Source organism: Microcebus murinus, chromosome 11, assembly GCF_040939455.1.
Source record: "Microcebus murinus isolate Inina chromosome 11, M.murinus_Inina_mat1.0, whole genome shotgun sequence".
NCBI classification, from domain to species: Eukaryota; Metazoa; Chordata; class Mammalia; order Primates; family Cheirogaleidae; genus Microcebus; species Microcebus murinus.
Window position 1 is genome coordinate 70044916 of NC_134114.1, and position 17291 is coordinate 70062206.

Here is a 17291-nt window from a genome sequence, read left to right on the forward strand (position 1 = left end):
TTAGAAGAATTAATATTGTTAATATAACCATACTACCCATAGCAACCTACAGACTCAGTGCAATCCCTATCAAAATACCAATGGCATTCTTTAGAGAAACAGAAAAAACAAACCTCAAATTCATATGGAACCACAAAAGACCCCAAACTAGCCAAGCAATACCAAGTAAAAAGAACAAAGCTGGAAGAATCACACTACCCAACTTCAAAATATACTACAAAGCTCTAGTAACCAAAATAGCATGGGATTGGTATAAAAACAGACACACAGACCAATGGACCAGAATAGAGAACTCAGAAATAAATCCACATATGTATTGTGACAAAGGCTCTAAGAACATACACTGGAGAAAAGACACCCTCTTCAATAAATGATGCAGGGAAAATAATATCCATATGCAGAAGAATAAAAATAGACCCCTATCTCTCATCATGTACAAAAATCAACTCAAAATAGATTAAAGACTTAGGTGTAAGACCCCAAATTATAAAACTACTAGAAGAAAACATGGGTAAAACACTTTAGGACATTCTAAGCAAAGTTTTATGGCTAAGACTTCAAAAACACAGGCAACAAAAACAAAAATAGACTAATATATGACAATATTAGACTAAAAACCTTCTGCACAGCAAAGAAAACAATCAACAACAGAGTGAAGAGACAACCTCTAGAATGGGAGAAAATATTGGCAAACTATTTATCTGACAGGGGATTAATATCCAGTATATATAAGGAACTCAAATGACTCAGCATAAATAAATAATCCAATTAAAAAGTGGGCAAAGGATTTGAATAGACATATCTCAAAAGACATATAAATGCCCAATGAGTACATGAAAAAATGCTCAAATCACTAGTCATGGAGAAATGCAAATCAAAACCACAATGAAATATCATCTTGCTCCAGTTAATTGGGCTATTATCCAAAATAAAATAAAATAACAGATGCTATCCAGGATGTAGAGAAAAGGGAACTCTTATACACTGTTGGTGAGAATGTAAATTAGTACACTGATTATGGAAAACAGTATGAAGATTTCTCAAAAAACTAAAAATAAAACCACCATATGATCCAGCAATCCCACTACTGGATATTTATGCAAATGAAAGGAAATCAGTATTTCAAAGGGATACCTGAACCCCCATGTTAATTCACAGTAGCCAACATATGGAATTAAGCTAAGTGTCCATCAACAGTTGATTGGATAAAGACCATGTGGTGTGTATATACCATGGAATACTATTCAGCCATAAAAATGATACCCTTTCATTTGCAGCAGCATGGATGGAATGGAGGTTATTATGTTAAGTGACATAAGCCAGGTACATAAAAACAGGTATCACATATTCTCATTCATATGTGGGAGCTAAAAATGTAGAATGATGGTTACCAGAGGTGGAGAAGAGTGGGGGTTGAAGAGAGGTTGGTTAATGGGTACAAACACACAGTTACATAGAAGGACTAAGTTCTAGTGTTCCATGGGACAGTAGGGTAACTATAATTAACAATTTATTATATATTTCAAAATAGCAAGAAGATGTGAAATGTTCCCAGCACAAAGAAATGATACATATTTGAGGTGATGGATACCCTAAATACCCTGATTTGACCATATATCAAAATATCACATGTACCCCATATATATGTAAAATTATGGGTCTATTAAAAATTAACAAAAAAAATGCCATGAGGTTTTCATATCTATTGGCTTTATGTCAGTGATGGAGTGTGATATAACACAAAAGTTGTGTGGCTAGATTCTGGCCAATGGAAGCATGGAACCCATAAAATTGAAGGAGTTCCTCAGACTGCCTACTCTGAAAATTTATTAGACCTAGTGGATCTTTTTCTTTATATAAAAACATCTTAATTTTTAAATACTGACACTTTACCTGTTTTGGGATTTGCCCCAAGGGGAAAAAAAAACACTTGTATCGAAACATTTTAAAAATGAATTAATCACCAAGAAAAAAATAACTCACACACCAGTGGAAATATTTTGGGGAAGCCACACTTTTCTTAAAGTTGTGCCCTCATCAAATGATGTCAACACTACAGAATTTCTGATATTTCTTTAATATTTGCCTTTGGATGTAACTTAATGAAAGTGGATACCTCTATTTGCATAGCCAACTCCTGTGGCAAGTTCTTAACAATCAAGGAAGAATTCCTACTTTGTAAACTCCTTTTCGAATCTGCAGAGTCAATGCCTTTAACATGGTGAAGAATTTCTTTGCCAAAGTTTCAGGCGGAATAAAAATCTTGGCACTCTGGGTTCAGATGGAGCATCTGTGATGCTTGGCAACACATCTGGTTTTGCTGCTTTGGTGAAGAAACATGCTTCTCATCTCAACATGCAGTGGTGTCAGCCGGTGTCAACGACTCTGCCAGTGATCCTGAAAAAATCGTGTCTATTTCTATGAACGTTGTCAACCTCCTGAGAGCCAGGGCTGACATGCTGCTATTTCAAGAGTTTTTGTCAAGAAATGAGTGTAGAGGAGGAAGTTCACTGCTGCAAATACAGAAGTTAACTAGCTTTCCAGACGACCTGTCTTGAAACATTTGAGTGACCTTAAATGAAAGTTCTGGTTGTTTTTTTTTTTTTTTCAGGCAAAGGAAATCCAGCTATCAGAATAACCCAACAGGAAAAAGTCCACCCATAGTTTGCTTTACTTGATGAATATTTTTGCCAAATTATCTGGGTACATCTTTTCATTTAAAATTCTTTTAGCCCAACTGCCATTTTGGAAGGGAACATAGGAGGCAGATATCTACCTAAACATTCCAAGACCGGGGAAGTGCTTCTGCAAAGTGGAACAAGGAATGACAAAACTTATCAATTTGTTCACAGGCAGAAATCCACGAACAGCTAGAATCACTAGATAACTCTTAGAAAGCTAATTCTACCTCCAATGACCTTAGCATGGAACCATGAGTATTTAATCATTTTTTTTAAATGATGAAGTATTAACGATGCAAACTTTTCAAAAGATAATCTCGACACAATATGAATGCAAAAAGAATTTTGGAGAATTCTAGGAATCCTCACTATTGCCTGACCTCATCTGATAAAGCCCCAGCAGCTCTCATTTTGTTACTTTTTTTTTCTGCCAAGACAGTGTTTCTAGCACTTCTTGCCATGAAACTGAAAAGCCACAAACAGATATTAAAGATAACAAGCCCACTGCTGTGTCAAAAACCACTCCATAGCAGCAAAATAAAGCCAGACTTCAACCTTCTTGAAGAAGCTTACTTTTGAACCGAATTAAACATTATTTTTACTTGCAAAATTTGCATTTATCTCAGGTGTTTGAAGGATTAGGCATTAACGTCAAGGGCGAGGTGGTGAGAGCAATAGAGATGCCTTTATAAAGATACTTTGGAGCCCCTGTAAAATAATTAAGTTGCCATGGCAAAAAATAAAATAAAATAAAAAGGCATAAAAAGTTTCTGTGTGTGTATGTACTTATGTGTTTTCTTCTGGGCAGAAAGTCCAAAGATTTCTTCAGATTCTTAAAGGATTGTGACCTTAATAAGGCTAATACTCATTGTCTTTTGAAGGGTGAAGCATCCTAAGGAATGGAATGGGTATTGTGAGGAAGTAAAATTCTTCTGTTAAAAATTGAAGTTAACCATAACTTGCTGCTCCATTCACCAATTAGTAGTACAGGCTCCTAAACAGGAAAGTGCACAACTGCAGAGAGATGAGCAATAACTCGTTTTCATTTCTGAACGAGCTTTTCTGAAATAAAAATTAAGGCAATTTGGATAAAAATATTTGCTTTGTTAGATACTGCTTTTAGTTCTCATATTGAATGAAAAATTATGTAGCTATATTTACATAGAAGAGTAGGACTAAGTTAATAAGAAAAAAATAGGAGCTTGGATCTAGTGTTTTAAAATGTAGTGCTTTTTTAGAGAAGTATAGAAGAGCAGTTGGAAGGTTCCTGTATTGGTTTCCTATTGCTGCTGTCATCTATGACCATAAACCTAGGAGCTTAAATGACACGAATTTATTATCTCGCAGTTCTGTAGTTCAGATGTCCAAAATGAGTCTCAGGCTAAGACCAAGATGTGGGCAGGGCTGCATTTCTTTTTGGAGGCTCTGGGAAGAATCCTTCCCCTGCCCCTTTCCAGCTTCTAGATACAGCCCACATTTTTCTTGGCCTGTGGCCCCCTTCCTCCATCTTCAAAGCTAGCAACAGCAGCTTCCTCCCACCACCAGTCCAGCCAGTTTGTATCTTATCGATGCTGCAATGCTTAGGCCTTCACTGTATACTTCTCCAGTGGGTAACCGCTGCTTGTTCTGCAGCTGTTTCTTGGGGTTCAGGTTCTCCTTGTACTTGTTGAGGTTGTGGTGCAGGCACATGCCTTCTTGGGCTGCAGATCCAGGGACTTGTACTTCTTGCCCTTGTGGGACATCCTGAGGGTCTCTGAGTCTGGTTAACGACAGAGACAACGAGGGAGATGGATTGCGGACAGCTCGGCTCTCAGAGAGCTTGGATCCCATGCCACCTGCCACTTTGGTGACATGCAGTTGGGAGAGCTCCACCTTCAGGAGGTCTCACTGTTTCAGCAGCTCTTCCTTCTTGCTGTGAAGGTCCCGAGCCTTGATCTTGGCCATGGCTTTGCATGCAGCTGCCAGCTGCCATCTGCTGTGATGGCCTCTTCCGCTTTTAAACACACTTATGGTTATATTGGGCCCAATCAAGTAATTGAGGATAATCTCCCTGTTTTAAGGTCAGCTGATTAGCAACCTGCACCCTGTTACCTTAATTCCTATTTGCCATATAGTGTGATATAGTCAAACATTCCGGGCATTGAGGTGTGGACATTTTGGTATTATTCTGCTCACCACACTCTCCCTTAGTTGTTATGATGGAAAGGGCTGGATGTGCAGGAGAACAGGGAAAAGAAGTAGAAACGCAGAAGTAAACAGCCCCCAGCTGGGATGAAAGGTATGTTCCCTTATTCCACTATCTAAACAAGTAAAGGTCATACCTGGGGTAATTTGCATCTGTACTTTGATCCCCATGTCTCCCCTTCCCCAGGAAGACATAGTCTTAAGGAAGGGTAAGCATACCAAACTCAGAGTCAGAAAACCTGAGCATTAGTCCTGGCTCTGCCACTTACCATTTATATCACCCTTGGCATTCACTGAAGTTTCACTGAACCACAGTTTCCTCGTTTTAAAACAAGTGGGTTGATCTAGACTATTCCTTGAGTACCCTCCAGTTTGAATGTTGCTGTGATTCTAGGTACAGAATAGAGTGTATCTATCTAAGGACTTGAGGTCAGTGGACTATCAGCTCAGTGAGTCTGAGCACCAACAGGTCCCCCACAGAGGAACGGGTCTTTTCTCATTCTTTGCTAATCATTTTCTCATTTGCCCTTCTCCCTAGAAGGGGAAAACCAGGGGAAAGAAATAGCCCATTGGCAAATAGCCTCTGCCTGCCCAACCACCTCTCACCCCAGGCTAGAATTAGACAATAAGCAAATGGGATATATTATACTATGGTTGTAAAATATACTTCAGTTTATACTTCTGAAGATGTTCCTATAATCTTTGAAACATCTAGGCAAGCAGGTTTTCCTCATTTGTTCATTATAGAATAGTCTGGTTACAGTCTTGCAATAAATACACCCAAGGAACACTAGGATTATTCCACTTTAACTCTAGAGTATGGGTGGGTCTAGATGGTTGTGGTAGACAGAATTCTAAGATGGCTGCCAGGATTCCCACCTCCTAGTGTAGACGCCATGTATAATCCCCTCCTCTTGGCTGTAGGGGTGGGTTTAGGAATATGATGTGATGGTCATTCCTATGATAAAGTTGTGTTCCATGGCACAGTTGCCTTAAAGAAAGGGAGATTCTCTTTTGTGGGCCTGGCCTGAGCAGGTGAGCCCTTGAAAAGCACTGGCCTTTTCCTAAAGAAAGAGATTTGAAGTATGGGAGAGATTCAACCTAAAAGAGATTCTCCATTGATGGATGTAAAGATGGAGGGAGTCATGGCAAGTTGTCACTAGGAGAAGAAAGCCAGCAAGAAAACAAGGACTTTAGTCCTCCAACTATAAGGAACTGAATTCTACCCAGCAACCCAAATGAGCTTGGAAGTAGATTTTTTCCAAAGCTTCCAGAAGAGAGCTTGGCCTGAATGTGAGACCTTAAGCAGAGAACCCAGTTGAGCTGAACTGGACTTCCAATCTGCTGAACTGAGAGCTGAAAGATGAGTATTGTTTTAAGCCTCTAAGTTTATGGTAATTTTTAAAGTAGCAATAGCAAACAAATTAAAACAATGGTATTCCAGTGAAATGTGACTTAGGATGTCTTTTATAAGAATGTCTTTCCTTGTCTCCTCTCTTCTTACTGTTATTCAAAGACTTGGTCTATTTTCCTACTATGCAGTTATTTCGTTGACTATCTGGAAAATGCCATTTTGTCAGATTAAAATCTTTCATATCACTTATCAGAGTTTTCTCTTCCCCCCTCCCAACCCGACTCTTGGTTGATTTGAGATGCAGAGATGTAGAAGTCTTGGGTATATTATATACATGTTTATGGATGGAGAATCAAACCAGAAAACACAGATTTCGAGAATTAAAGCAAACAATCTGTGTATTTTGAAGTAACTCAGATATGTTTCATTCATTGCATCTAGTTATCTTGAAACACATTAACCTTGACATAATGGTTGAAGAAAAAGAAGTAATGTAAGCATAAATGCCTGAACATTGTAATATCTTGTCAATAAACATTACTAGAATGCCACGCATTTGAATCTATGCTTTTCCTAAGGAAAACCTGCATTCTATCTTTCTGCTTCCTGATATCACAGCTGGATCTTATTACAAGGGTAGGATGCACCACGGGAAGCGTGCCTAAACTTTTTAAACTACAAAAGGAAAGCTGATCTTCATTAATTAGATGTCTAGATTATGCAGACTGACCACTGTACTGTTATATATAACATGGTGAAAAACACTATTATATGGCTTGTTGATAGCTCCACCTAGGTAATTTAACTAAACCTTATTTGCTAAGATAGTCTATTAACCACAAAGGCAGGATTTGGTGTCAGGTCAAAAATCAGATCAAACTGTGACTTTGTGGTTGATGACTGAGAGAATGCACCACAACAAAGGGAACTAAGAACACAGTATGATGTCTTTCTAAAATTTAATTCAAGAAAAATGTCATCTCTAGCACAGCTTAACATAGTGCTACTACATAATTCAGATAAGTGAAAATATTAACAAGTCAATGATTCATAACTAGACTCACCATTTAAAACCCATATTCTCTGCCTTTGTGAGAACCATGGAATTGAATTAAAAGAGAAGCCACCCAATTTTAGAATTAAGCAAATGTGGACAATGGGTTTTAGAATGAAGGATAAGTTTGTGGATCACAAACCCTCACCTGAATAATAAAAAGGAAGAATTACAGAAAAAAAAATACTCAAAAAGCCATAATCTGGAAGAATTAGAAATCTGGGAATCTGGCAAATCATGATTTAGCTTTTACCAGATTTTAACCAAAATCTTCCCAGGTACTAAAGTCAGCACTAAAAAAAAAAAAAAAAAAAAGCTATTGTGTTAAGTAATCATAATCGTTATCTGCTTCAACTTCTTATACCTGTGTTTTGTCTTTGTTGTGTATATAATCATGTTGAAGGAAAATACTCCAAAGCTCAAATGAAATAAAGGGCTTCATTTTATGGCCACACGGATCTTGTCAAGTAGCCAATGACTTGCCCTTTCATTGTGAGTGACTAATATCAATGCTGGCTCCTAAAGAAAGACACTTTTCATAATCGCCCAACAATCTGCTAAGTGAAAACATATGGATAGGCTTAGGCAAAGCCTGCCAGGGGTCTTTGCTGAATGGAAAACAGGTGCTCTCATTCTATGCCACGTAATACCCCATCTACCCCCAAGTCCAAAGGTTACAGGACTAATAGCTGCCTTGTGGTAATCAGGGAAAGCCAAGACACTAGCCCTGGTGAAACATCTGGGACATATTTTACATACTTGCAACATATGCTTCAGGTTCAATTAAAGTGAGGCTTTGGCACATTTATTAATCTTTTTTACTTTTATCCTATAAGAGGACCCACTGACCTGACCCCACTGTTATACCATATGAGAAAACAGAGAAATAATGAGAGCTAGAGGTCAGTATCTGCTCGTATGGCACAAAACACATTTGTTTTCTCATGAAATTCCATTACGCATGACTCTATACACAAACTTTAAATAGAGGAACCAATGAATTTTTTAAAGTAGGAAATTACCCTTCTCGCAGTCAGACACACTGATAGCCAAGACTTAAAACATTTACTGCTGAGAGAGCCAGTCGAGAGATGGAAGGTGGTAAATGGAAACTTGCAGATCCTTTCATATTTTCATTTCATATAGTAAAAACTTTATATTGCAAGACGTCCACTCTAAGATTCTTCCCTCTATTATGCAAGCACTTAAAAGTCTATTGTAAATTATTACATTGGAGATTTTTGGTTCAGATATGATTTTCATGCTATCAGTTGCATGACGAGTAAAAAAGAAGAAAACCTCCTTTATGCATCACTCAAATGAGAGGGTTGGATTTATGAAAATCAGCTCACAATCCTTTCACATGGAAAAAACACTGCTTGTCGGCATCCCGTACAGGAGAATACAGTTCCCTTCACTGCGTAATTTAAGTGCTCACTTTCAATCAACTTTGGTAACTAGATCTGAAAATGTGTTAGAAGCAGGGTGTCAATTTCAGACACCCAAACACTAGATTACAATAGATGTTACTCCAGAGATTTGGTGTTTCCACCCTGGCATGTTCCACTTGACATCTATGTTTTGGTGAGCTTGTTAGCCAGGTGAATCTATTTGTTTCCTAACATCCTTTCTATTTGATGCCTAACATCCTTTCTATTAAAACATGACCATACAAAGGGGATATTAGAAGTATAGAATATCAACAAACTGGCTAAAAAAAATATAGGTTGACTTCAAGCAGGGACATTGAAGTACTAGACTTCACTAAGGGTTTCCATTTATTAACATTTCTGGGGCAACGCCTGCTGCTGGGACAGATCTTTATGGTGGCTTTAATAATAAAGCAGCAACAAGCAAGGGAAAATGGCCATAAATGGATGGCAGCTCAGTGTTTATCAGCAGAGAAATGATGATTCAGAGCTGGCATGTTGAGTTAAAATACAAGCTCTCTACAGCTCTACAACTGACCTTAACAATAAATCATATCATTTATTGCCAAAAGTGTATGCTCATGTTATTTAACATTAAAAACAAGCACATATGTGTTTTTGCAGGAAGGAGATTTTGTTAGTTTATGTTTGATGATGTCGCTAATGACTAAATGATGCACAGAAGAAAAATTTCACATAAAAGCTCTCTCAATTTAAAAATTTTGAAATAGCATTAGAAGGGAGAAAGTGTGTGTGTGTGTTTCCATTTTCCTTCAAGCATTGAATATTTGTTAGGGAAAAAAAAAGATCATTTTGGGGATTAACTAATCACTGTGATTTTTTTTTTTTTTGACATTTCTAATGCTTGCTTCCAGCACACAAATTCTTACACTGGGATGTAACTGTACATCTCTACCAGAATCAAAGGTCAAGGGCATAAATTAAGATACACTATTTTTCTCCTTTCTTCAAAAAATTTCATTGCTTTACTATAACCCAAGTCAGATTCTGGTGAAGGCCAAAATCTGGTTTTATATGCTGAACAATGTGGAAATAATGAATGGTAATCTCTCCCTCTCTCCCAGTCTCACCCTAGGATGTTTTAGATTTTAAGCCTGGAAATGCCCAGAGATGATCATGTAACCAAGAGCATCACCACCCTTGCTATACAAAGCAGCACTTCCAACCCCAGCCACTGCTGCAGTGGTGCAAGGTCATTCTAATTCCTACTTCCAGTTGTTCCCTCTCCTTAGGGGATAACCAATCCCAGAAACTAGCAGCCCCAGAAACTAGCTGTTATTTACTGTGGTCACCTCCCCCAAGCCAACCAGCAATTGAAACATAAGCCTCTGACCTGGCTTTCCTGACTGAGGAACCATGGGGCCATTCCAAACCCAGGCAAGGGTAGTGAGAATTGGGGTTATTTAAATGTCCTCTGGAGCAGTCCGCATACCCGTGTCCTTTTGCTGAGCAATTCTTCGAAAATTACAGATGACAATATCCATGTTCAACTCATACAGGCTATTTTTTTCACTCCCCTCTTCCCCCAGAGCGTAGCTCGATTTGTAATACTCAAGATAGGACACATTTTTGCCCTTCAAAAACAGTCGTCACTGCTGTTATCTTCACGAGAGCTATCAAGTTCCAGACAAGCTGAATTATTATTATATTTTTTTTTTGTTCCTGGCAGAAAAATATTTGACCCAGCTCTGGACAAAAGCGAAGAGGATTTATAGCCCTCTCTCCCTCTTTGCAACATGCAGTGGCATTGTTAGGATGATAAACAGCACTGTCCAATTTTCTGGACTCAAACACTTCAACTCCTTTTTTTAACTGTCTGTGAAAACAGTGTCATGTCTACATTTCCCCATCCCCAGGTACCCAAGTGCTGGGAAAGATAATTACCTTGTCATCTTTGTCATCTTCTTCTTCCTCGTCCTCTAGCATGTCCTCCATTACCTGCAGACAGAAACAGAAGTCGTTTTGTGCTTGTAATGGAGAGAATTTTGTTCTGTCATTTTGAGCCTTTTGGAAGTGAAAACTTTATTAACATTTGAAACGGATGCACTGAGAGGGAATATTTGATGTAGAGATAGCGATTAGGAAAATGCTCTGCCTTTAATTGATTAAAAGCAGGGAACTGACTCTCAGTCAGGAGAACCCTATTTACGTAAAATGTCTTGTGACAACTTAAAGAATTTGAAATATGCATAGGGTAAACGAGCATTAATTTGGAGGATGCTTTAAATCAGGAAATTTCCTTTCTACACATCCTGTCTATATTAATCAGGCACTTTAAATTTAGAGCTCAATAACTAAGCATCAAACAGCTCTGCTATTTCTAATTTACTTTTCACCAAACTCTAAGATAAAAAACTATGTCTGTTAATTGATTCATGTTGGTGGTTTATGGCATAAAGCAAATCTTTTATGGATCAAATTTTATTTTTATTTTTATTTTTTTCCTGATTAAATAGTTCAGATTGTATTATATTGTGGCTCAAATTTCAATTCTTATGTATAAACGTCAAGTCTTGATTATCTCAATTATTTTTTGATTTTTGTGGATTATCTGAAACCCTCATTTTAATCCTGAGATTTTTAAACAAGGATTATATAATGAAGGTGGATATTATTGCAGTTAGAAATGTATTCTAGATAAATCAAATGCATATAACATATGTATAACCTCTGCAGGTGGATATGCATACAAGCATTTTTTTTTTTAGTGGCTCCTAGTTCACCTACTTCAGCAGAATGGAACAGTCATTTGGGATTTGCCAAATAATTTCCCTTTGCCTTGATGGGACTTCACTCCATTTCAGGTTTTTAAAATGGTTTTACTCACACGAACATACACATGTGCACTCCGTTAAAACAAAAATTTTAAAAAGTTTGGGATGGGGTTGTTATTCAAGTAAGTCACAACTTATGGAATTTATGATATTTCATATTGTTTCTAAATTTGTGTGGTGTTCTCTAATCCTGTATCTCTAAACAGACTCAATAGAATAATGGTTATCAAATATTTTTAAACCTTTCTCCCAAAGCTCATAACTTAGAGGATAGAAACACCTAGCCCTGTTTTCACGTGGCTTTTTGATACAAACAGGAATATTCTATGAGTGAAAACTTCAATAGCCAAGACTGTATTATGCAAAGAGTTATACAAATTGAGATAACATGCTGGAACTCTCAGTTATTCCTAATAATTTTTCCCAAATATTCTAAAAGGATTAGTTGATTTAAAAGAACAGCCCAAACACAAACGTCCAGGTCTCATGAACCAATATATAATCCAAAGTGTCTGACAACCTGTGAGAGTGTTCTTAAATTAATATCATCCTTTAAATCTTCTATTAAATGGTAGAAGTTTGTGGTCTTTCATTCGGACAGTCAGCATTTCAAAAGAATCATAGTAGCACAATATGTGGTTTCTGATATCTGATGAGAGCTTACACTTACTTTGGGACATATAAAGCAATTCAGCCTCAACAAGAAAGATAGACTCTTGACATTCGGACTATATTCAGCCACTCCATAAGCATTTATTATAAACGCTTTTATCCAAGTCATACAGTGGTAGGTAATGCGGGAAAACAAAGATAAATAACCCACAAATACTTAATCTCTATTCCTATCAGTCCTTAGGTGGCTTACAATCCAGTGGAATTAAATAGAGGCTATCAGATCATCTTTATGTTGACTTAGCTTCCTCAAATCTGAGGCACTCGCAACACAAATATAAAGACAACAACAGCAACAATGTATAATTGAGGTGATACACGCCAGGCTATTCTAAATGGGGCTATTCATGTTGGAGGTTTAAAACAGAAAAGAAGCTACACTGTTTTGGTACATTGTGTTGTATCAATTCACCTAACTTCATGAAATTTTTAAAAATAATTATTATTTTGTACCCTTCAATAAAATTATCTTTGAAGGTTTAGATTTAAATGAAATAATTTTTTTTTGCTAAAATTACCCATGCAGAGTCATATCAAATATGTCAAGGAAAATAAAATGAATACTATAGTTTCACTTCTATGAATAAACTCAAACAATGTTATAAGCTCGTTATAATTAAGAATGTATTATACACCTTCTCTCTTCAGTACTTATCATACTGCAGGTGCTATGAAGGCAGGATGGTGTGGGATTGTGCCTAGCAGATGATAAGGTACACAACAGATGCTTAGGAAATATTGGTTGATTGAGTGAGTGAATAGATGAATGTGTCATCTATCCTTCATATCTTTGAATACACTTTTGGGTGAAGTGCCTATCCTTTAGCTCACAGAACTGATTTAGTTCACCTGGAAAGACTTACACCTAATCAAGGATGCAGATTAACGAAAGCAGATATTCAAAATGCTTTCAAACATTTTCCTGGAAATAAAATCCATGAATAATTAACCTTTAAGATTTGGGGATCTCTACACTCTCCAAATTAATTTTCAAAAACCCAAGATAGGATTGAACCATAAAACAAACCACTAGCTTCATTTACACATTTTACAAATCAGCTGTGGCTCTTATGTTCAAGTATGACTCAAAGAGGCCTTCGGAATCAGGCTCTTCATTTGCAAAACCCAAACTGTTCTTACTCTGCACAGTGGGTAATTGGCTACGCACAATTGCTCCACAAATGTGCAGCCAGAACTACCCAATATAACCATTTGCTCTTACATTTGGCAGAAAAGTGTTGTGTTAGTGAGAGGCCTTTGTGTCGTGTTTTAGAGATCTAGTGAGGGCTCTTCCACCCTCCGGTTCCTTCTTAATGTGACATCATAAACATCTGCAAGTGAGGGTTTATAATATAGATGGTTTCCTATTGATGCCTTTAAGCTGCTTCACAATGTATCCCACTATTACATTTTGCTCACGTGAAGCTTAAGGTGCCTTAGAAAATGGAGATGATAACAGCACATACCCCATAGTGTTAACGATCCAGTGAGATAATATATAAAGTGCTTAGGGTAGTTCCTGTATCAAAGTACTCAAAAATGTTAGCTATTAACAAAAATAAAATAACACCAACTTAATATCTTTAACATTAATTTTATATATATTTAATATATTATTATATTAATATATTATATATATTAATTTTATATATATTTTTTTTTCTTGGGCAAAACATTCTGTTTTCTTAATGTCATACAAAATTCTGACTCATGTTTTCACTGACACTAAGAAAAAAATATAGGGGCACAGGCAAAGATGTGGGTCAAGATTCCAAATTAAAACAATGCTTTCACAACTAATCTTCAGGTTTTAATGGTCCAGTGAGGTGGATGGCTTTGAAGACAAGAGTGTCTCAGAAGCTGAGCTGTGCTTTAAGACATGAATGAGCTTCGCCAAATGCAATGAATGTGGAAACTGCAAACTGAGCTCTTAAAAACAAACTGTATGTATCCCACCGAAGTGCATTTAATGACTGCACAAAATTGCAACCCTTCCCAGAGAACTCGAATAACACCTGCTATTTAGAATGGGAGTGCTGGAGTTTAATACTTAACTAAGAAAAACAAATAAAATAAAGAAGTCCTAGTCTCAATTTCCAGCTCTTTCCTCTTCAAATAAAAGCAAATAAGCACTACCTAGTTTTGTCTTCAAGTATACAAAGTCCAATTGGCCAAACAGTTGTTAGCAATAATTTAATAGCGACATATATGTAGGATCTTTTTGAGGGGGAAAAAAATGAAAAGTGACAAAAAAACGCAGGTGGTAGAAAAGATACATTTACAAAGTTAGATTTTTCCTCTTTTCTCTTTTTTCTTAAGGGGGAATATCTCAGATCGGCTCTAGAATTCTACTTCCAAATTATGCTTTCTGATACCTTGTTTGAAAGCAAGTAGTATTAATCAAACAAAGGAAGGGCACTAGGGAAATCAGAAAGATGTAATGCAAGCAGTTAAAAGTGACATGACCTTCTGTAATGTCGCTCGTCAGACTTATATGCCACACACTGGAGGAAGGTCTTGAAAGAAACTGATTCTTGGTACTATTCCTTGAATGTAATACTAATAAAGATGACATTTTAAAAAACACACATGGACAGCCCCAAATGCAGCATGCCCGCTACTTTACAGCCAAAGAATAAGCAAATAACATTATTTTTAAAAGCATAATATTTCTCCATCCATAGTCAATCTTTGCTGAACATTTGTTATTAACATAAAATATAATATCTGGCTGTGTATTTTAAAAATGAAACAAAAGTGTATCTATAGACTCTATAGAACTCATATGGTCCGTAGAGGAGCTCTTTTAATATTATAAGACTTTTCATTGTAACCCAACACAGACATTTTGTGATTTGCAGGGAAATAAAATGTTATTTGACTGAAAATGTTAGTAACAATGTTGCTATCTGAATAAAAAATATAACAGCATGTTTGGAATTATTCCTCCAGACAATGATATATAAAGGGAGGTGACCAGAAGGATGCTGTGACAGGAAGACCAATGAAAGAATGAGGAAAAGTGAGTTTGGATAAATCGTCATTAAAATCAACATGAGACAGCAGATACTATTGCTTTTACACCTCCATTTAGGGTACATGTTTAAAATGAGGAGAGGGGCTAATTCATGGAACACTTCACATTATAATTTCCCTAGGAAGAAAATCTTCCACTTATTTAAATCCCTTTAAACAAAAAGAATCTTGGTTATGTTAACCTTGTAAGATAAGTATTGAGTACTGTGAAGCCAAAACCTCTTGAAAGCCGATGCTGACATACTCCAGTTTCTTTAGTATGTTTACTTCTTTTCCTTAGAAATAATCTTTGAATTAAATGGATGTTTTACTATGTTCAGAATGAATAGTTGTACAACCCAAATTGCTTTCCTCAAACATGGTCTATAAAAACGCAACACATTTAAAGAAGAAATCACTGCTGTCCAGATGTGCAACTGTGATGTTAAAATGTTAAAGAAAATTGACACAAAAGAAAGAAGTTTCACATTTAGTTTCATATTCATAGAACATCCAAATGTGTACAGATGCTTATATTTGGATACATTACAAACTCAACGCCTATTTCCACCCTAGAGATATGGAAGAATTTGGGGGAGAGTGGTATTCTTCAACATGGTCTGGAGTTCATTTATACCATTGTGTGTAAATCAAGAACGTGCATTTGCATGCCAATGGATTTATCACTCATATGTGTAGGCATAATATGAAATTATGGAATGTCTGTGGATTGGGAAGATACATATAACCATTAAGATGATTTCAGGTCACTGGAAAGTACAGAGGCCAGGCTGAAGATTTTGTGGTCAATGAGATCTTTAGAGGGGTGCTTATGCAGACATTTTTACAACAGGACAACTGCTTCTCACAAGATTTTTGAGAAGGAAAGTGCATGAATTTACTCCATGTTTGTAAGAGTAATAAGACTCAAACAGGTCTGAGATACACTGTTTCATCCAGTATATCTCTAAAGCAACTGCATGTATGATGGCTGCTTAGTTTGATTCACGCTATTAAGGATTTGACCTTGGAGTATTTCAGCTACGGTAGTCATCAAGATAACTGAACCGGTAGATGTAATAATAATTAGTGTGATAGGCTTTCCAGTGAGGCTGAATATATTGCAATACAAAAGAAGGCAGACTAAAAAGAAAAGCATTAGTACGTACTGCTAAAAGACTTCCTGGTTTTTTCAGGGACGCTCAAACACAATTATTTCTCCTTGCAGAATGCATTTCCTTGGCTCATTCTAAAAAGTGCCATGTTGTAATTTAGTCTGATTCTTAATAGGAAATGTGGCTTTAATGTGACTATCAGATGACTTTTGATGCATGCTACTGATTATATAAGCCTGTATTCTGTATCATCAACAATAGCATTCTTATAATATGCTTTGATGTAAGATGCAAAGACAGTAAATTTACTTTACTGGCCAAGAGTATGTAACATTTTATTTTCTTAAGTGTCAGCTTAATATGCAGAAAAGACCTTCCATTAAGAGAGGCTAAACAATAACTAATATTAATTCTATAATCAGTACAAGCATCTTAAATAAATTTCTTTTCACATTTCCTTCTCTGTATTTTAAAATGTTCATTCTTATACTGACACAAAGCACTGTGATCAGAATTCTAGTGTTTATTTGAACTATGTCTCCATCTAAAGGCTTTACAATGTATTGTACTTTTTGCTTGCAGGAAAATTCTAATCTTGGTGTCTTAGGATATTGCATATTAATTCCATTGGGTAGGAAAAAAATAGGTCAACTATTAACCTAGAATGTGCTTCTTAAATAATAATGCTTTCCTGAAACTATATTATTTGTCAGGTTAAAAAAATGTATACAAAAGGCTCCCTAAAATTGAGTTGTTTAATGTGCTTCGCAAGTAAAATTAAAAGATAGCTAGACTTACCACTCATCTATTTTATAAAATTGAATATTTTCAAAGCAAAATATTTATATATACACATATGTATTTTTAGAGACAAAGCAAATACACACACGCACACACACACACACACACACACACACACACACACACACACACACACACATTAATAGTTTTTAGAGATGGAGTCTTGCTGTGTCACCCAGGCTGGAGTGCA

At 36.5% G+C, this 17291-nt stretch overlaps 1 protein-coding gene across 7 annotated transcripts in view; it reads right to left on the reverse strand.

The window, feature by feature from the left end:
* MCTP1 (multiple C2 and transmembrane domain containing 1) overlaps window positions 1-17291 on the reverse strand; it is a 496961-nt gene that overhangs the window by 59274 nt on the left and 420396 nt on the right. For all 7 annotated transcript variants that reach the window (XM_076008188.1, XM_020290177.2, XM_076008190.1 and 4 more), the window contains one exon: window positions 10609-10662. In XM_076008188.1, coding sequence (XP_075864303.1) covers window positions 10609-10662 — 54 coding nt within the window. The remainder of the gene's footprint in view (window positions 1-10608; window positions 10663-17291) is intronic.